The 21,910-nt window shown below is 44.9% G+C and overlaps 1 protein-coding gene across 5 annotated transcripts; it reads left to right on the forward strand.

Moving 5' to 3' along the window:
* The first annotated feature begins 332 nt into the window (after positions 1-332).
* LOC133381425 (zinc finger protein ZFP2-like) lies at positions 333-21,501 on the forward strand. 5 transcript variants are annotated; one of them, XM_061620525.1, is made up of 6 exons: positions 333-628; positions 6,262-6,344; positions 11,252-11,378; positions 13,488-13,562; positions 15,249-15,332; positions 16,205-21,501. In XM_061620525.1, the coding sequence occupies exons 1-6, from the start codon at positions 574-576 to the stop codon at positions 17,773-17,775; spliced, it is 1,995 nt and encodes a 664-aa protein (XP_061476509.1). In that variant the 5' UTR covers positions 333-573; the 3' UTR covers positions 17,776-21,501. The 5 variants fall into 5 exon arrangements, with proteins under 5 accessions (XP_061476509.1, XP_061476510.1, XP_061476513.1 ...); XM_061620526.1 differs by having other exon boundaries at positions 16,208-21,501; XM_061620528.1 differs by lacking the exon at positions 333-628 and adding an exon at positions 5,073-5,140.
* The last annotated feature ends 409 nt before the right edge of the window (positions 21,502-21,910 follow it).

The raw sequence follows: 21,910 nt of genomic DNA on the forward strand, positions 1-21,910 counted from the left end.
GCCATAAGTCGTAATCGACTTGAAGGCACATAACAAGAAGACGACTGGGGGGGCATGCAATCACAGCCAAAAGGCATCTACGCACTGATTTTGGAAGTCTCTGGGTTTTGTTGGTGTTGCTCACAAGCTCACCTGCCTCCCCCCTGCCAATCAGTGCTGCTACGCCAAAGGGGTTCAAGTCCTTTTCAAGCCATTGGCACAGGCCCCAGGCAGAAAGGCCCCCGAGGCTGTGCAGGCGGAGAGGGGCAGGGCCTTGCAGAGAGGGAGGGCGAGCTCCTGCCATTCAGTCTTCCAATGGGTCAAGGAATCGAGCCTAGAGAGGCAGGATGTTTCAGAGGAAACGGGGAGAACATATTAAAGGGAAGGGGGGCTCTTCATTCGTAACCCAGGAAGAGAAGGGGGCAACAGACTCCCCTGTGGGATTGGCCCTTCCAGAGAAGCCTCTTTGGGGCTGGGAGATTTCTCTGCTCCTTTGTCCCCGCTGCCAAGCTCTGGGCAAGGCTGGGAGGGTGTGCTGCGAGCTTTCTACCGGCAGGTGGCGATAGTGGGGCCTTTCCTTGGCCTCGATTCCCCATGAAGATCCAGGAGGAGGAGGGGGCGGAGCCTGGAGCTGGCAGAGGACAGAGAGGTACGGCAAGGGGGGGCGAGATAAAGGATTTTCTCCCTTCCCCGCCGAACCCGCAGACATTGCAGCGGGGAAGGGAGAAAGGGGGGAGGGAAAAGGAGGGGGCGTTGGGGGAATGGGAGGGGGGCTGATCCATGCATCGCCGGTAAAGGGCCCCACCTTCTGCAGGGTTTCCACTGCAGGGTCCTTTCCCCCTACGTCCCTCGCTGGGGGGGGTGTCTGCAGCTCCTGGGGGAGGGGGCAAGGGCACTCTTCTTGGGGGGCACTTCCAGAGGGGCAGATGCCGCTGTGTGTCGTTTGTGCCCCCTCCCAGCTGGGGGAGACGCGCCTTTGGATTCCGAGAAAGGAAGGAGAAATTAAATTGGGGGGGAGGGAGGAATAGGGAGAGATTGGGAGGGGGCCTCGGCCTTGTGAGATTCCTTGACAAAGGGGGGGAGTTTAGGGGGCCAAGAATTTGTTGGGGGGATTTTCCCATCTTCTCAGCCCGCTCTTGCAATCCATAGATAAGGGGCTGATAGGGTTGGGTTGCCTTGGCGGAGAGGAAACAGCCTTACGGGGGGGGGCACTTTGAAGGAGAAAAAGGGGTTTATGCCTTCGGGCCCCAGACCTGGAGGAAAGAGGACGGGGGGGGGCTGAAACAGACAAGGCTCTTCCTGGCCTTCTAAAAAAGCTCAAGGCAGAGGAGAGAGAGAGAGAAAGAGAGAGATGCATGCATGAATGTCCTCAGTTGGACTTGGCGGGGGGGGGGTGAAGGGCTTTCTCCAGACCTCCCCTTGGGAGTGTGTTGGAGGGGAACGTCACACGTCGTCCCGTCCCCCCCTCCCGGTGGATTTCAGCTTCCCTGGCAGGTTTAGCCTAGCAGAGGGTGCTGAGGGTCTTCCTCTATTGGTGCTGCCCGCCTCCCCCCAGCCCTCCTTCACCCCTTCCCTTGGGATCACCCACCTTGACAGGAGGGCCTCTGGGTGCTACAGAGGGTCCACGGTACAATGCCTGGTGGGCAATGCTTGCAACAACCCTGTGAGGTGGGCCCGGGTGAAAGGCTGGATGTAATACAGTTGTTAGTGCAGGTGGGAGAGAGCTTTCTCTAGACTGAGGGCCACACTCCTTCATGAGCAGCCTTCCAGGGGCCACTTTGCAGTGCCGGGCAGGGCCAGAGGCAAAAGTGGGTGAAGCGAAGGATGTGATGCTTACAGTGGGCTGCATTTTAGCCATGCCAAAGTCAGAAAGTTTGTCTGTACACAAACTCACTGGAGCACTGGAAGAGGGTGCAGAGTACTGCACTTGGACCAAGGAGTAGAGATGTGAAGACTTAGGGGGGAAATCAGGATAAAAAGTCGACGTCGTCGTCCCCCCCCAGTATTTTTCCAGGCATTCCCATCTCTCCCAGGGACACCCAGAATGAAACCTCCGTATGCAGCTCTCTGGGTCACCTTGGGCCAGTGACTATTTTTAAGCCCAACCTACCTCACTGGACTCTAAATACTGGACATAGTGGACATCTCTGTAAGCATGTGTGTGTCTTATTATTAGAATTACTTACAATTTAATACTGAACTATATCCTGAAGGAACCAGATTCAAATCCCCACTCAGGAGTGAAATTCAGTTGGCGACCTGTGCCCAATGACAGTGTTTGTTATGAAGGCAAAGGGACAGGGGGTCAAACTATATTTCCCACTGTTAGCTCCTTGGAGAAGGCCTGGGAACAGTGTTAAGATATAATTTTAAAAGGTGCTAAAGATATATGTAAACAAACCTTTTATCTTAATCGGCCAAACTACAACCCTATAAGGTAGGCAAGAATGCTGTTAAGCTTTGCACCACATGCATCCCCTGCTCAACTCTGAACCGCGTTCTGGAAAGTGCTGCCCTCCAAATGTTGCTGGACTGCAACTCCCATCAGCCCCAGCCAGCATGGCCAATGGGCAGGGATGGTGGGAGCTGCAGTCCACAACATTTCTTGTAAAGCAGGCATGAGGAAGCTTTGGCCTTCCAGATGAAGCTGAACTACAACTCCTGTGATCTCTGGCCATTGGCCATGTTTGCTGAGGGGAGTTGCAATTCAGTAAAGGCTTCCCCACACTTGAATGTTTAACTCAGATTATATAAATAGATGATGCCATCCATTTGCCCTGTGGTTTTTAGAGTAGATTCACTAATAGCCAAAAAACCCTGCGGTTTAAGAGTGTACCTATAGCCCACGGATATTTCTATCAGACTTTAAAAAGCAGGGAAATTGGGCAGCTATAGTGAATGCACCAGGGGAGCAGGAGAGCTGACCTCCTCTCTGACATATTGTACTGCCCTACAAATTTGTCAAAATGCAAACACAATTTGGGTTGGTCTTTCACAGTCCAGTCCACTTGCTGTGTAGCTTGGAAGAATTTGGTAACATGTGCCTCTGAGCATATGGTGAGTGGTGGGTGGGGCACTAGGCAGAGGGAAAAACTCTTTCCTTTCCAAAAGGAAAACATTGTGAACAGTATCATTGCTTTTCCACGTTTCCTTCACCTTTTTATTCTACAGCAGGCACATGTAGCCTCCCACCCAAATTTAAACCAAAGCTGTCCCTGGCCACATCCACACCAGGCCTTTATTTCACTTTGGGCAGTCATGGCTTATCTCAAAGAATCCTGGGAAGTGTAGTTAGTGAAGGGTGCTGAGAGTTGCTAGGAGACGCCTTGTTCCCCTCACAGACCTTCAATCAGAGTGGCTGACTGTTAAACCACTCTGGCCACTGGAGCTCTCTCAGTAGGAGTCTCAGCACCCTTCACAAACTACACTTCCCAGGATTCTTTGAGGGAAGCCATGACTGTCTCAAGTAAAATCAAAGTCTGGTGTGGGTGTGGCCCCGATTAGCCAAGCCCAGCAGCTGTGAGGCTTTTAGAACACTGACAGTTGGTTCTTACTGAGCATGCCCGACACTATCATTGGGTTCCAGCCAAAATTTCTTAAATTAATTAAAAATCAGTCAGGCATTTTTTTAACTTTTAAACTGCAGAAGATGAAGGTCAGAGTATGGGGCAAGGTCAGTATTAGGATTACAGGTACTCTGTGAATATGGTTGATTTTTAATGAATTTCAACAGATTAGGAGAACTCTCAGAGAAAAAAATCCAAAAGGGCTCTGAGGTTTTTCTCTCTCTTTTTAGACTTTGAACTCTCTATTCTCTCTGACTGTTTTGTGTATCGCCATGAAAATTGAGAGGGTTGTTAAGCAAGCGTTTCTGAGTTCAGGACTATAAGTTATGTAAGGTTTTGTTTTGAAATGAGCTTATGGGAAGCATCAGAATGGCATGGGGGGTATTTTCAATTTAACATTGCGGAATGTGAAAAATCCACGCTGGCTCTAGTATACAGCCACTCTTGCGGCTGTATAATATGTTGCTGGTAGTTCTGACACTTTTCATTGCCCAGTGGGGTGGACTTGAATGCCGCTCAGTATTCCTCTCCCCATATTTCCGATGGAAGGGGTGGAGGTCTTCCCCATCCCCAAGGACCTCCAAGATGGCACCATTGACCTCATCCTCTCCTATCTTGCAACACATACAAAGCATACTGACTGCCAACTGTCAGGGACCTGATATTTGATTGATATGCACATTGGTTAAATTATTAATGGAAGTGTTAAAGGTTTGTGGGGTTGGGATGGATTATGTCTTTGGGTCCCCTTTCCAGCCTCTGACTTGGAATCTGTACAGGTGGAATGGCAAAGAAACCTGCAACAATAGTCAAACTAGTTCATTTCATAAGCTAATGGGTCCCACCAAATTTGTCAAGTGGTCCCCATTATCAGGGGCATCACTACCGGGGTGCGGAGGTTGCAGACCGCACCCGGGTGACACCCTGAGGGGGGTGACACCCAGAGCCGCCCCGCCCCGCCCTGCGCCGTTGGCCGGCAAAGGAGCCGAGAAGTGCTCCGGGTCGGCGCAGGCAACTCCTCCTCGGAGGCAGGCGGGCGAGACCGACAGCAGGTGCCTGCTCGCTGGTGGTGAAGCTGGGATGGGCCTTCTACCACCAGCCTGGAGCGTGTGGTGAGTGTGCGCGCGTGCGCGCAAGACCAGCCACCCCCATCCATGCCCTGGGAGGGCACGCGCCGGACATCCGCACCCCCCCCGCATTCCCACTAGTGACGCCGCTGCCCATTATCATGTGTAAAGATTTGTCCAGCAAAGCAATGTGTTGCCATAGGAATGCTTTCAGAAGAGAGATCCTTGTCCCCCGTCCCCTGGGTGGAGGCCCCCTCATCCTAGAGTTAAGAAGTGGTCTGTGTTAGAGTTAGATTGAGGTGAAGCTGGAAAGATACAAAGAGAGGCCTGCTCTCTGTGCTCAATCCCAGACAAATGGCTTTGGGGTACTCCTCTAGGAACCTGATGGGGAACCAAGATCTGTTGGATTGTTAATGCCGAGATCCTCTCCATCTTATGCTCAGGTTGTCTGTATGTGTAAATAAAACCATATATCCTAAAGACATCACAGTCTCCACTGACCTTCATTCCAGCGGAACCAAATCCTGGGTAAGTGGTGGAGTCTCTGGAAGTCCCTCACCGCTTGGAGATTGGGGTGCACACAAAAATATGCATGAGCCATTATGAAGAGGGCCCAGTAACACAGCCTGAAACAGCTGAGAAGGTGGAGGAGAGACTCTGTGGTGGGCAGGCAGGAAAATCTCCAGAGGGGAGATGAGATATTGGGGGGGGCAAGATGAGTGGGTGGACTGGAGACAGCAGAGGAGGCAAGACCCCCACCCTCAGCCATGGAGGACAAAAACTGAGGAGCTTGTATGAGGAGGGGTCTGAAAGAGACATACGGACTAAGAGTTAAGGCCCTTTTAAGGTCAGGCATCCAGAAGCAAACTAAGCATGAAGGGAAACATCCAAGGAAAGTGACGTGCGTTATACAGTAGGGCCCCACTCATATGGTGGGTTAGGTTCCAGACCCCCGCCTAAAAGCGAAACCTGCCAAAAAGCCGAACTCATTCAATACAGTGGCGCCCGACGCCTGAAAAACACCGTAAAAGCGGAACCAGCACCGTATGAGTGGGGCCTTGCTCTATTTTTAGCCGCCGTATTAGTGGAACGCCAAAAAGCTACATTGGATTATGGCCGTTATGTCTCTATTGCGCCATCTCTGCTATCTTTTTGATGCCTTTTGAAGACTTTCCTCTTTCAACAAGCCTTTTAAGTTGAGACCTATCCCAGTCCACAGCTGTGTTGGAATTGCTTGTTAATATCTTTTTTTTAACTTATTTAAACAATGTTTTTTACCCTTTTTAAAAGATGTTTTTAAAGCTTTTTTAAAATGTTTTTAATGTTGTTTTATTTTAATGTATTTTAAGGTCTGTTTTTATGATGTTTTAAAGTGTTTTAATGCTTCTGTTTGCTGCCTTGGCCTCCTGCTGGGAGGAAAGGGTGGGCTATAAATCAATAATAAATAAAAATAAATAGATCTCTGTGCACAACCTTTGGGCTGCTTATAATATTTACACCCCTCATCTCCTCATTTGTATAAAGGAGAACTTTCCACCCATCTCCAGTTGCTCCCCGCAGGCTCTTGAGAGCTGTTCCCCATTGCTGCAAAATCTCTGAGAGTCCCAGAGGTGGCCTAGTTGACGTCTCCTCCTCCGTTTTCCCCACAGGCAGCGCAATGGCCTCAGAGGCACCATCTGGATCGTCTCTTCCTTGGGGCAGAGTGAGAAGAGGTGCTGTACATTCACCTCAGGTAAGTGAAAGATCTCTGGGGGAGAGACAGGGAGGACAGCCCAGGTGCCTCTCTCTGGGTTGGGTGGCAGGGAAAGAATCTGCCTTTTTGTCTCTACTTTGCTCACTGTGAAAACGCCCACTGTGAATTGTTTGCAAGGCACTTTAAGGATAAAGTTGCTTGCCTCCGTAGCAGTCTTGATGCCCCATCTACATCTACTGTAGTCCCCAATGAGGTGTCCAGTGCAACGTCTGCTGCAACTTCTTGGGAACAGTTTCAGTTGATGCGGCCTGATGACGTGGACAAGGTGCTTGCGATGATGCGGCCAGCAACATGTCCTCTCGACCCTTGCCCTTCTTGGCTTATTAAAGTTTGCCGAGGGGGTTTGCCCGAGTGGATCCAGGGTGTGGTCAACACATCATTGTGGGAGGGAGTGATTCCAGCCACCTTGAAAGAGGCGGAGATTCGACCACTCCTGAAAAAGCCCACCCTGGACCCATTGGTTTGTGACAACTATCGACCAGTTGTGAATACCCCCTTTTTAGGGAAGGTGACTGAGAGGGTTGTGGTGCAGCAGTTGCAATTACTCTTGGATGAAATGGATTATCTTGACCCATTCCACTCTGGGTTCAGGCCTGGTTATGGGACTGAATCAGCCTTGGTCGCCCTGATGGATGACCTTTATCGGGAGAAGGACAGGGTGACCCTGTTATTCTTACTTGATCTCTCAGCGGCTTTTGATACCATTGACCATGGTATTCTTTTGGGCCGACTTAGTGAGATGGGTATTGGAGGCACTGTTTTACAGCGGTTCTGATCCTATCTCCAGGGTCGTTCTCAGAGAATAGCATTGGGTGATTGTCTTTTGCCCCCCTGGCAGTTGTGCTGTGGGGTGCCGCAGGGTACCATGTTGTCCCCCATGCTGTTTAACATCTATGTGAAGCCCTTGGGAGCAGTCATCAGGAGCTTCGGGGAAGTTGTCAGCAGTATGCTGATGATACCCAGCTCTGTTTCTCTGTAACATCTGAATTGGGGGAGGCCGTGCAAGCCCTGGACCGCTGCCTGGACTCGGTGGTGGGCTGGATGAGGGCCAATAAACTGAGTCTGAATCCCAGCAAGACAGAGGCACTATGGGTTGGTGGTTCCCGAGTTCAGATAATTGGTCAGTTGTCTGCTTTGGACGGGGTCGTGCTCCCTCTGAAAGAGCAGGTCTGTAGTCTGGGGGTGCTCCTGGATCCATCATTGTCGCTAGAGGACCAGGTGACCTCAGTGGCTAGGAGGGCCTTTTACCAGCTTCAGCTGATGAGACAGCTGTGGCTGTTTATGGACCGGGATAGCCTGACCACTGTTGTCCATGCACTGGTAACCTCCATGCTGGATTACTGTAATGCGCTGTATGTGGGGCTGCCGTTGAGGTTGGTCCAGAAGCTGCAGCTGATGCAAAATGTGGCTGCAAGACTGCTCACTGCAGCAGGGTATCACCAACATGCCACCCGGCTGGCTACCCATTTGCTACTGGGCCAAGTTCAAGGTTCTAGTTTTGGTGTACAAAGCCCTATGCAGCTTGGGACCAGGATACCTGAAAGACCGTCTTACCCCTTATATCCGCAGTCGATCACTGCGCTCTGCAGGTGAGGGCCTCCTGCAGATACCATCTTATCAGGAGGTTTGTTCTGCACAATATAGGAAACGGACCTTTAGTGTGGCAGCACCTACCCTGTGGAATTCCCTCCCGTTAAATATTAGGCAGGCGCCATCTCTGCTATCTTTTCGGTGCCTTTTGAAGACTTTCCTCTTTCAACAAGCCTTTTAAGTTGAGACCTATGCCAGTCTGCATCTGTGTTAGAAATGCTTTTAATATGTTTTTTTAAAAAAAAAAAACAATATGTTTTTTAACCCTTTTTTAAAGATGTTTTAAAAGCTTTTTTAATAAAATGCATTGAAAGTTGTTTTGTTTTAATGTATTTTAAGGTCTGTTTTTGTGATGTTTTGATGTGTTTTTAGTGCTTTTGTTTGCCGCCCTGGGCTCCAGCTGGGAGGAAGGGCGGGATATAAATCAAATAATAAATAAATACTTTTCATCCTACCTAAAATGAGGCCTGAAGCTGGACCAGCCAAAGGCCCACCTAGTCCAGCATCCTGTTCTCACAGTGGCCGACCAGGTGCCTACGGGAAGCCCCTGAGCAAGCAGGACCCAAAAGCAACAGCACTCTCCCCTCTTGTGATTCCCAGCTACTGGTGCCTTCACTGCAAGATCTCAAAATGACCTATTAATAGGGGCTGATACATCAACAAAAGGCCTCATGCAACTACCCTGTGACCCCGTCCCCTTTCAGACTGGGAGAATGGCGCATGTTGGAGAAATTACATTTTCCTTCATCACAAATATTTCATTGCCATCAATTCTGAATGTGTTGCTGAAATATTGTTGTAAAGTCATATCTCTGTTCCTCTTTTTTACAAAATGCACTAGCACATCTCTTGAGAGTTTTTCCATTGTCACATATCTGGAATTAATTCTATAAATTTTCTCTATTTCAAGTTCCATCAAATCATTCCAGTCCAGAAATTCCATCGAAACATTGATAGCTTTATCTCTGATATCTTCATCAATTTCTCCAGGGACAACGCCGAATTCCAAACAATAATCTGTATCTCTAGGATCCACAAACTCCAAATATTTTTCCAGTTCCACACTTGATAAATCTGTTCCAATCTCCAGGACTTGCATCCTCCCTTCAATTTTTGCCATAAAGTCCAAATCTTTTTCCAATTCCACATCTGATATATCTGATCCAATCTCCAGAATTTGCTCCTTCCCTTTAATTTCTTTTTCATATTCTATTTCTTGTCCATCTGCTTCTTTTCTCATATAATCCTTTATTTCTTTCAACTCCTGTTTCACTTTATCAAATTCAGTTGCCATCTCTTGTCTACTCTGTCCCAGTTCTTGTTTCGTTATCTTAATCTCATCCATTATCTTCTGAAACATATCCAGAGGGGAAAACCCTTCCAGGGGTACATCCAGGGTCTCTGCCACTTCTTTGATTGTCATTCTTAAAGCCGGAAAAAAAAAACCCTTCAAATTTCCAATATAGCCACAATTCCCAAGCAAAGAGTAATTTGCTTCTTTTTCCAGCAATAAGGGAGTTAATATTCCAGGCCTGTTGTCAGCTCTACACTGCATCAGCAGTGTCAGGGGGGGCTGGAAATTCCTGGGTCTTTGGCAGGGAAGGAAAGTCCTTAGCCAGCAGTCGGGTTGTAAATCTGCCAGGCCTATCCGAATCGTACTTGCCGAGTCAGAAGTCCAGAAGCGAGGTCAGTGGAGGTCCGGGATCAATTGCCAAGGAGGTCAGTCAAAGAGATGCTGCAGGGAAACTAGGTCTACACAAAGCCACGCCTGACGTTGCAGTCAGCAACAAGCTGCAGCCAAGGTGTGCCTTATAAAGAGCAGGATGGACAGCAGGTGTGAGCCCTCAGTGTTTGGGCCTTAAGGAGACAGGCCTGCCTCTCTTCTGCCTGACCTTCTGCTGTCTACGTTCTGCAGGTGAGGGGGGAGTATCCTGTTCACTGTCTGTGTCTGGCTGCAGAGCCTCTGCTGTCCCTGGGGTGCTCTGCAGCTGAGGGGCAGAAGGAGCTGGATTCTCAGGAGGCTCCTCCGTGTCTCCTGCTGCTCCTGGGTCTGCTGCTGTTACTCCCGAGTCATCCTCATCTGAGGAGTCCTCTGACGGGGCCATGTCACCTGTTGACATCTGGCCAGCACAGTTCTTATCTCCCGCACGTCCAAGAATACAAAACAAATTTGGTTCACAGCGCCGAACAATTAGTAACATACACGAACAGCAGATTCGTCTAAAGAAAGTAGTCCAAGAAAAAGTAGTCCCAGACATATATCAATCAAATAATCATCTAAATCAGATTTTCTCTTCGGATAAGTTGCCCCTCATTCGTTTTAATCTTTATAGTTTCCAAATTCAGGCCTGCTTTTTGCCATAAAAAATAAGATAAGCTTTTTAAATTTTCTTTCCTCCTCCTTAATTCCTTGTATAAAAGAGAGAAGTGTAACTCACCCAGGTATCTTAATTGCTGATTCTAAAACAAATCTCTTTTACTGTAGTAATTTAAGCCAAATGATAAGATTAGACAGAAGAAAGCTCGCCCATTGTGGATCGTTTAAAAGAAAAAACATCTCGCTTTTTTTCAGCCCAGCTTGCTGGAAGTCCTAACTCCGTCCTCGGCTGCTAGGTATGCCTTCCTTTCCCAGGGAATTCCTGATCAATTCCAGCCACCGACAGCCCAACGAAGTTTCTGTGGATAATCTATTCGGTTCACCCTTGCCTGGGAGAACATTTACACCAGTCAAAGTTCCCTTTTGACTGATTTTAAACTGAAAAAAGCTTCCTCTGAGACAGAGCTCTCTCAGAGGCAGCCACAGGCGGAGCAATCTTCCGGGAAGTCCATTAGACTCTTACTGTATGACTATGACAGCAAGATTATTATGGGTGCAAGGATGGAAGTTGGAAGATGGAATTAACACTGATAATGGAAAAATGGCTATTGAAATTATTGGTCCTAGTAGACTTGATGAGATGGATTAATTGACATGTTTATTTGAAGAAAAATCGAGGGATATATTTCTCAAGGAGTGGAAACCTCTCTTTGACTTTTTGCGGAAAGAATAAAGTGATGTTAATGAGATTTGATGATTAATGAAGATAACTACTGGAGGAAAGTGATTTTGTAATATATTAAGAGACAGGTTTGTTATATATCATAGACCTATAACTGATCTGCGACAAATCGGAAGTCAACATTTTATTTTATTGTTTAATTTGGTTTTTTTTGTTTTGTTTTTTTTTTGTTGGAAAATTTGAATAAAATTAATGATAAAAAAAAGAAATTACATTTTCCTCTTCTTCTTCTTCCAGGTTCTCTTGACCTTTGAGGAGGTGGCTGTGTATTTCACTGAGGAGGAGTGGGCTCTGCTGGATCCTGACCAGAGAGCTCTGCATAGGGAAGTCATGGAGGACAATTATAGGATGGTGGCCTCTCTAGGTAAGGGCACTTTTTGTTTTCTTGCCTGATAAATGTGAAAGTCGTGAATTTAGTATTTCTGCCATTGAATCCTGCACTGCAGGGGGTGTTGGGTGGGGGGAAGATTGAAGCTCAGTGTGATTTTCTGCTTTGCATGGAGAAAATTCTTGGTTCAATAGCTGGCATCTCCACTGGGGTGGGGTGGGGGAATGAACAGGTACCAGGTGGTGAGTAAGGTCTTTGCCTGAGCTCCTGGACATCCCTTGTCAGTTGCAGTAGACAAAGCTGAATTAGATGGAGAAAGACTCTGACCTGATATGGTGCAGCTTCCTAAATTAATAGCAGAGCTGAAAAAATACAACAAAGCTATCAACTAATAATATTTATTACACCAAATTATTACACTGATATTATTACACAATTACTCTTCTGTCTTTACTGCTTGAGTAGCAGCAGCAATATATGTGCATGTGTTGCTGGATATCATATAGTGTCTATGTGTTATATGTAAAAAGTGATGTGTGCAGGATAAAAGAGCTAAACTGCCGCCATTTCCACAGTTGCTTTCAGTGCCTGTGTCTATGATCTTTCCCACTGCGCTTTCTCCCCTGCCCTGACTGACTCTCTCAGTTCCCACCGGGGAGTCTTCACCCCAGGCTCTCACCCTACAGCACCTTCCTTCTATGACTCCCACTCAGGGAAACCTCCACCTTCAACCCATCAGCCGTTCTCAGAAAGGTGCACTGGTCTTGAAGTGACACTGCCCCACCTCACAGCAATCGCTGTTCAAATGGCTGTGAACTGGCATCCATTGTTGTTATTGATGGGAGTAGAGGGAACAGACGTTGCAAAGGTCCCTTCCCTGCTCCTGGTGACTTGGCTGCTGCTGCCTCTGACACTGCTCCACTGTTTAATACGGAAGTTTTATGTGAAATGTGTCACTTTTTTCTCTTTCAGAAATCTAACATGTAAGTTTTCCCTTATGTACGTTACTTCGTCTGTGTCTCCTCTCCTATCCATATATATATATCCATTATTCATTATATACACACACATGCACACACTCACTACAAACATTATTATAAATATTTCTAGTGCTGCAATTGATTTTTTTTTCCCATACCAAAACTTGAAAAAGCTGACGGTGTTGATGCAAGCATTTCTGGCTTCATAAATATGTTGCAGTGGCTCTGATCTTAATTGCCAGGGAAGAAGATTTCCCCAGAATTACTGATTTGAAGTGCACCCCAGGCTTGCTAATTGGGGGAGGAGTATTGCTTGAGACAGTCTCTAAGCAGTTTACACAATAACAAATACAATATGCACAGGTGACAAGCAATGAAACTGAGAAACTACAGTATAATAAAATCTCCCAAAGAAAGACAAAGCAGGACAGTGTGAAACATTTTAGAGTCAAGGATCCCTGCCCTCTTCACTCACAATATGTGCCCTTGCCCACTAACAGATGCACATCACACCCAAGTTCTGCCACTACATCTACACAAATCATAATACATCTGCTACTCATCCCATTCTACTCCCACACCTCATACATATCTCCCAGGACACACAAGCACACCATCCACCCAGTCACTCCAATACCTCCCACTCAATCATTAACCAGTCAAGAAAGTTAATTTCTTGACGCTTTGTCAGCTGGGGGCTCCCTCCTGTTCAGTGGTGCCTCCCCTCCCATCCTGTGGCTGCAGTGTCCACATCCTTCTGGGGTCCATGCATTGTTAGCAAGTGGGGATTTCCTCTCAATGCAAATTCCAACTTCAGAGGAGGGATTATCCTCAGGACTCACAATGGGTAGCGCAACATCTGTGAGGTTATACTGCACTCAGAGGAAGAAAGGAGGCTAACTTGATAGGCAAAGAGGGGGGAGCTCTTCTGGGGGGGAAGAGACTTGGGAACAAGGGTGGGAGGAGCTGAGCTTCCACACAGCCAATGAGTGCATGTTCACAAGTGCCAGACTGATCCTGCTGGGTCTACCATGTCCTATCCTATTAATGGGGTGCAGGAGTTATCCAATCAAAATTATACTTCTTCTTACCTTTAAATGGCTCTGTTTGGAATGGCTGAATATTTTGGGTCAATAATAACTAGCCTTGTCTGTTTCCTTGAAAGAATCAGACCTCAATTCCTGTTGGAAAGGACAAGATCTGGTGATCCAGGTTCCCAAAGAAGAGGAGACAACAGCAGGTAGATGCTCAGTTGTGTTGTGGGGCCTTTATTGGTCTGGGAATCGAAGGAGTTTTCAGTTCCTGTCTAATATCATTCATGGTAGATTAACCCATTAGATTGTGAGTTCTCCTGCAGGACATATTAGATATTGGCCTCACAGTGGCCAAGCAGATGCCTCTGAGAAGTCTAAAGCAGGACATGAACTCAACAGTTGCCCCACTGGGAACACAGTGACGGTCTTAAAGGAGCAGACTCCTCATTGGAGCAACCTCCTCCCCCCTTTAAAAGAGTGGTGTTTAAAGGGAGGGAGGCTGCCTGAAAGTCCGCTTTTGGTGATCTAGAAGAGGACCGTTCTCCTTATTCCATGACTGCCATGCTTACTCAGGAGTCTTTGGTGAGGTACTTTATCAAAAGCTTTTGAAAGTCCAAGTACACTGTGTCCACTGGATCACCTCTATCTATATGCTTGTTTCAAAGAAGTGAGACAGGACTTTTCCCTTGCAGAAATTGTGCTGAAACTACAGTGAGCCGCCTTCTTGCCTATGCTTGGCGATTGTATGTTTAACAATGACTTTTCACCAGTTTTCCCAGGACAGGCATTAAGCTAACTGACCTGCTATTGCCACAATTCCTTCTGGATACTGATGCATTTAAATATTTCTGTTGTTGGTCTTTCTGTTTTTAGCAATATCCTCCTCATATTCTTCTTTAGTGTCTCATTTTGTCTGCTTGCATTTCTTTTGCCAGAGTTTGTGTTCCTTTTTATTCTCCTCATTCAGAGAAGAGTTCCGTTTTTTGAAGGAAGCCACCTTGCTGCTAATAGCTTCTTTGACTCTAATTGTTAGCCATGCTGGCTCCTTGACTTTGCCTTTCAACTTCCTTTTTAACAATCCCCTCATTTTTGGGAAGTTCCCTCTTTTGAAATCAAATGTGACCCTGTTTGATTTTCTTGGCAATGAGCCATTTACAGGAATGTTTAATTTAATAAAACTATGGTCACTGCTCCCAATCGGTTTGACAGCATTTACATCTCACGCAAGGTCCTGGGCATCACTTCAGATTAAGTCCAGGGTCACCACCCCTCTCGTTGGTTCCATGACAAACCATTCTAGGACACAGTCATTATTAGGGTCTCTAGAGATTTTACCTCTTTCTTGTGAGTGTAACACAGATGTACCCTGTCTAGGTGAGGGTAGTTGAATCCATTATTACAGCATTTTCTCTTTTGGATGCTTCCTTGATTTATTTCTTTATTTATTAGAAACACCTTTTAGCTATTTGCTATCTCTGGAATCAGGGGAAGAGCCACTGGAGAGGGCTGGTGCCTTTATGTCCTCCCGTCCAAGGGAGTGCTTCTACTCAGGCACCGTGAGGATGCTGGACTAGATGGGCTTTTGATCTGATCCAGCAGGGCTGTTCTTATAAAAGAGGAGAGGTGGCTTCCAGGTTGAAGTTTCCGTCTGCTGAGAAAATCCCCTAATTACAATAGATGGATTGGTTTCCTTAGTGCCACTAAATGGAGCTGTACATATAGTTGCCTGTTTACAAGTGCCAATTGGATCCATGTGCCTCGTCCTGTTTATCTCCAGGAAATCTAAGAACTTGCCTTCCTTTGCTTTTGGGAGGGGGCCATAGCAATGGGTGGACATGAGATGCCTGGGTATTTGGGTTCAGAACTCACTAGCTTATGTGTTTCTTGGAAAGAAATTTCAAAACCAGATTTCACCTCTTGCCTGGAAGGACAAGATCCAGTTGGATGGGGCTCTGATGAAGGGGAGGGACAAGCAGGTATGGATTTTAAAAATAAATTGGGAAAGGTTGTGGAGATAGAAAGGGACTGCCTTGAAGTCGATTCCGACTCATGGCGAGCCTATGAATAGGGTTTTCATGGTAAACGGTATTCAGAGGTGGTTTACCAAAATGATGATGCAATACCTATGGCTAAATTCAAAAGTTGTCAGTGAAATATATACCCCACTGTGTGTTAACTGTTGAGGGATTCTTACAGTTCAGAGCATCATTGCAAACTCCTGTAATATTGGTCATGGACCATCCCTGTCGTAGTTCAGCGATAGAGTACATAAGTTCTATGAAGAGGTTCCTACGTTTAATCTCTGGAATCATCAGGTAGATCTTAGAAGGGTCCTCATCTGAACCCTGCAGAGCAGCTGCCAGCCAGTGTATACAGTTCTGAATGAGAGGGACTTATGGTCTGATTCATTATCAGGCAACTTCCTATGTTGCTGTGTTTCTATCTGACCGCCACTTTTGACTGCCATTAAATTCACAGGAACCAATGACCAGTGAGCAGTGCCCAGTTTGCCTCTTCCGCAGACTTGCTGCCCTTCTCTTCCCTCTTACCCCACTACTTCTTGCATATTATTTTAGAAATGTATACTGCTGTTGCAGTGGGAGGAAAAACCAGACACATCTGGGCTTAGTGACATCAAACAGTATGTGGAGCAGAAAGGAATTCATGCTGTTGTGTGAAACTTTAGAAAATTAAGGCAACCTTCGTTTCAGCTGGGCATACAGGGAGAAATGGAGAAATTTGGAGATGTAAAAATCTGAGAAAAAGCTAATTTGGGTTGATCTGTGATGAGATCCTTTATTTTTGGCTTGAAAGTTCAACATATATTTCTTTTCTCTTTGCTCCTCAGCAGATTATGAGCAGAAGAATGATTCTATGGAATCAAAGATGATGTCATTGGTAAGAGGCAATTGTGAAGCGCAAAAAGAGGTGTTTCGTACTGATGAGGGGCCAAAAATATCTGAAACAAACCAATCAAACAACGGGAAGAAGAAATCCTCTTCTTCTCAGGTTTTGCATCGAAGAACCCACACAGAGGAGAAACCATTTAATGGCATGGAATGTGGAAAGAGCTTTAGCCACCTTGCTAAACTTACTGTACATCAAGGTACCCATACAGAAGAGAAACCATTTAAATGCATGGAATGTGGAAAGCACTTCAGAGATAGGGAAAATCTTACTAAACATGAACAAACACACACAGCAGAGAAACGATTTAAATGCCTAACATGTGGAAAGAGGTTCAGGCACAGCAGTCCACTTATTATACATCAGAGAACCCACACGGGGGAGAAACCATTTAGATGCATAGCTTGTGGAAAGAGCTTCAGACAGAGCATTTCACTTACTTCCCATCAAAGAACCCACACAGGGGAGAAACCATTTAAGTGCATGGAATGTGGAAAGAGCTTCAGTTGCAGCAGTAGCCTTAACTCACATCAAAGAACCCACACAGGGGAGAAACCATTTAAGTGCATGGAATGTGGAAAGGGCTTCATCCAGAGAGGTAAACTTACTGTACATCAAAGAACCCACACTGGGGAGAAACCATATAAATGCATGGAGTGTGGAAAGAGCTTCAGGGAGAGCAGTTCACTTACTTCACATAAAAGAGCTCACACAGGAGAGAAACCATTTAAATGCATGGAGTGTGGAAAGAGCTTCAGCTGGAGCAGTGCACTTATTTCACATCGAAGAACCCACGCCGTGGAGAAACCATTTAAATGTATGGAGTGTGGAAAGAGCTTCAGTATAAAGCATTATCTTACTTCACATCAAAGAACCCACACAGGGGAGAAACCATTTAAATGCATGGTGTGTGGAAAGATCTTCAGCCACAGCAGTAGCCTGTCTTTACATCAAAGAACACACACTGGGGAAAAACCATTTCAGTGCATGGAATGTGGAAAGAGCTTCAGTGTCAGCAGTAGCCTTAACTCACATCAAAGAACCCACACAGGGGAAAAACCATTTAAGTGCATGGAATGTGGAAAGAGCTTCATCCAGAGAGGTCAACTTACTGTACATCAAAGAACCCACACAGGAGAGAAACCATTTAAATGCATGGAGTGTGGAAAGAGTTTCAGGAAGAGCAGTTCACTTACTTCACATCAAAGAACCCACACAGGGGAGAAACCATTTAAATGCACAGAGTATGGAAAGAGCTTCAGGGAGATTAGTTCACTTACTGTCCATCAAACAATCCACACAGGGAGAAACCATTTAAATGCATGGAGTGTGGAAAGAGCTTCAGGGACAGCAGTTCACTTACTTCACATCAAAGAACCCCCACAGGAGAGAAACCATTCAAACATATGTATGGAAAGAGCTTCAGCGGGAGAGGTCAACGTACTATACAACGAACCCACACAGGAGAGAAACCATTTAAATGTATGGAATGTGGAAAGAGCTTCAGTGTAAGCTGTAGCCTTACTTCACATCATAGAACACACACAGGAGAGAAACCATTTAAATGCATGGACTGTGGACCGAGATTCAGTGTAAGCAGTAGCCTTACTAGAAATCACAGAATCCACACAGGGAAGAAGCCGTTCAAATGCATGGAATGTGGAAAGAACTTCAGTGTTAGGCTCACCTTAAACCTTTAACCTACAAGACTGAAGGAATTTAGATGGGCCAGTGTATGGAAACTGTCCGGACGGCCTCTTATGATTATACAATGTTGAGGAGTCTTACGTTCTGCCCTTTGCCTGTGGCCTATTCAGATTCCTTATTGCCAGACTTTGTGCAAAACTGTGTCGGTAAGTTTATTGACAGCAGTTGTCTGAATAGGCAGGCCAATGGTTAGAGATCCCTCCCATGGAGCTTTGGGACATGGGACAGATTTTAGAAATTTAGAGAGATTTGGGAGTCCCACAGCGGATAGTCTTTTTACTATTTATTTCTTAAAAGATTTTTATAATGAATCCATACTATGTAATGTGCATCAGAATCATTCTGGGTACATAGTACATTGTAATAAACAAATATAATACATGTGAATCAGGAGTTGTACAACGTACACAATAGGAACATGGCATGTGAGAAGTATGAACCAGGGAAAGTTAGAAATTGTCAAACAAGAGATGGAACACATCAACATTACAATACTTGGTGTGAGTGAATTAAAATGGACGGGAATGGGACATTTTCAATCAAGCATCTACAACATTTTTTTTGCAGGAAATGAGGAAGTAAGAAGAAATGGGGTGCTTTAATAGTGAGAAGTAATGTAGCAAAACCAATTAGGAGCTGTATAGTGAGTGATATCAATGAGATTTAACATAACCATCATCCAAGTGTATGCTCCAATGGCAAACGCAGAAGAAGAGGAATTGGACAGATTTTATGCAGAGGTATAGGAAGAAATTGATCACACGCCAAAACAAGATGTTATGATAATTATGGAGGACTAGAATGCAAAAGTAGGCAACAGAGAAGAACTAGAAATTGTGGGGAAATGGGGCTTAGGAGATAGAAATGAAGCAGGAGAAAGACTTACTGAATTCTGTGAAGCCAATAATTTGTTTCTTGCGAACACGTTTCTTGAGCAACCAAAAAGTTGACTGTACACATGAACATCACCAAATGGTCAATATAGGAATCAAATTGATTATATAATTGGTAGCAGAAGATGGAGAAGATCCATACTTTCTGCGAAAACAAGCCCAGGAGCAGACTGCGGTACACATCACGAACCGGTAATATCGAAAATCAGAGTAAAGCTAAAGAAGAAGAACAAAGCAATCATAATGACAAAATTGAATTTAAATAAAATTCCAGAAGAATATAAAGATCAAATTAGGAACAGATTTGAGTTTCTGAACTTAGTTGATAGAGAACCAGAAGAACTATGGATTGAAGTCAGACATTATCAGGGAAGAATGCAAAAAGATAATACCACTAGTTAAAAAGGGAGAAAGTCCTCAATGGATGACTGACAAGATTCTTAAAATGATTAAAGAGAGAAAGAACACAAAAGCAAAAGAGAGAGAAACATGGTTAGAACCCGAAATGCAACAATACAGCGACTAATACATAGGGACAAAAAGAACTATTACAATAGTTACTGGATAGAAATAGCAGAGGACAACAAAAAAGGTAGAACAACAGGCCTCTTCCAAAAGATTAGAGAAATGAAAGGGAAATTTAAACCAAGAGTAGGGATGTTGAATTATCAACGGGAACACACTGACTGACCAAGATAAAATAAAAGGAAGATGAAATCAATACACTGAAGAATTCTATAAAAGAGATGCAAGGATGACAGATTCATTCATAGAGGATCCGTATGATGAAGAACCAGAAATTTTAGAATGTGACATGAAAGCTGCTCTTAAAATACTTGGAGGAAACATATCACCAGGAACAGATGACAAAAATCTGTCAAGAAATATGGAAAACTAAACAATGGCCCACAGACTGGAAGCGTTCAATATACATCCCAATTCCAAAGAAAGGGGATCCCAGAGAATGCAGTAATTTTTGAACTATTGCCTTAATAGCCCATGCAAGTAAAGAAATGCTCAAGTTTCTACAACAAAGGCTCTTACCATATACAGAGGAAGAAGTGCCAGATGTCCAAGCTGGATTTAGAAAGGGAAGAGGCACCAGAGATCATATCGCAAACTTACATTGGATAATGGAACAGACCAAGGAATTTCAGAAGAAAATCATCCTGTGTTTTATACTTTACAGCAAAGCCTTTGACTGTGTAGATCACGAAAAACTGGAATGCTTCAAAAGGAATGGGCGTGCCACAGCATCTGATTCCTTACGCACTACTCTGGACAAGAGGCTACTGTAAGGACGCAATATGGAGAATCCGATTGGTTCCCAATCGGAAAGGGTGTGAGTTAGGGGTGTATTTTATCTCCCTATGTGTTTACTCTATGTGCAGAACATATCATACGGAAAGTGGGATTAGACCAAGATGAAAGGTATAAAAATTGGAGGGAGGAATACCAATAATAATTTAAGATATGCCAATGACACTGATTTGAAATGAATGCTGATGAAAGGAAAGCACAAAAGCAGGACTACAGCTGAACGTCAAGAAGACTAAAGTAATGACAACGGAAGATTTATGTAACTTTACAGTTGACAATGAGGACATTGAACTTGTCAAGGATTATCAATACCTCGGCACAGTCATTAACCAAAATGGAGACAATAGTCAAGAAATCAGAAGAAGGCTAGGAATGGGGAGGGCAGCTGTGAGAGGACTAGAAAGAGCCACAAATGCAAAGATGTATCACTGAACACTCTAAAGTCAGGATCGTTCAGACCATGGTATTCCCGATCTCTATGTATGGATGTGAAAGTTGAACAGTGAAAAAAGTGGATAAGAGAAAAATCAACTCATTTGAAATGTGTTGGAGGAGAGCTTTGCAGATACCATGGACCATGAAAAAGACAAATAATTGGGTGTTAGAACAAATTAAACCAGAACTGTCACTAGAAGCTAAAATGATGAAACTGAGGTTATCATACTTTGGACACATCATGAGAAGACATGATTCACTAGAAAAGACAATAATGGTGGGAAAAACAGAAGGGAGAAGAAAAAGCCAAACAAGAGGTGGATTGATTCAAGATCTGAACAGGGTGGTTTATACCAGATGCTATTGGAGGTCACTGATTCATAGGGTCGCCCTAATTGACTTGAAAGATCATGTTGTTATGCGCCTTCTGTTTTTCCCAGCATTATTGTATTTTCTAGTGAATGCAGGCCGAAGAATAGAGGGGGAGAAATGCCCAAGTCTTTTATTCTAAGCTTGTTTAACATTAGACAGCATTATACATGATCCATAATATGCATTAATTGTACAGATGAGAGCCTGAAGGGTAAATATACATAAGAAATGGGGACAGTCCATGAGAGTAGAATTTAGTAATGTTAGGTTTATAGTTAATTTCAATCTTGCAGGCTACAAAGATTAAAGCCTTATGCAGGCACTGTCTGTTTTCTTTTGCGGGTCTATTTAAGTCCTTCGGTTTTTAAGTGGAGATCTGTATTGCAGTCTGTATCTGTATTGGCTTTGAAAATATTTTTAATAGTTTTGAGATATGAAATGTTTTTTGTTTCCATTGTTGGTGTTTTGACAGTCTTTATGGGAAGTGCAATAGGTGCAAATAAAAATAAATAGTGCTAATCCTTGTATGTAACGGCCATTTTAGCAAGTGCATTCATATAGTTTAGTATACTTTTGTTGAAGTTACTCATTTTGCTTTTCTAAACTTGTTTTTAAGTTGCATGCTACGCTGCAGTTCACCTGGCCACAGACAGGTGATGCTGTGAGCTTATATACAGTAGGGCCCCACTCATACAGGGGGTTATGTTCTGGACCCCCGCTGTAAAGCAAAAACCGCTGTAAAGCGGAACCCATTGACCAAAATGTTGCCCGACGGCAAAAAAACACCGTAAAAGTGGAACAAGCTCTGTAAGAGTGGGGCCTTTCTGCAATTGACAACCGCTGCATTAGCGGAATGCTGTAAAGCGAAGCGCTGTAAAGCGGGGCCCTACTGTAATAAGTTTCATGCTGCAGTTCACTGG

Source organism: Rhineura floridana, chromosome 3, assembly GCF_030035675.1.
Source record: "Rhineura floridana isolate rRhiFlo1 chromosome 3, rRhiFlo1.hap2, whole genome shotgun sequence".
Lineage (NCBI taxonomy): Eukaryota > Metazoa > Chordata > Lepidosauria > Squamata > Rhineuridae > Rhineura > Rhineura floridana.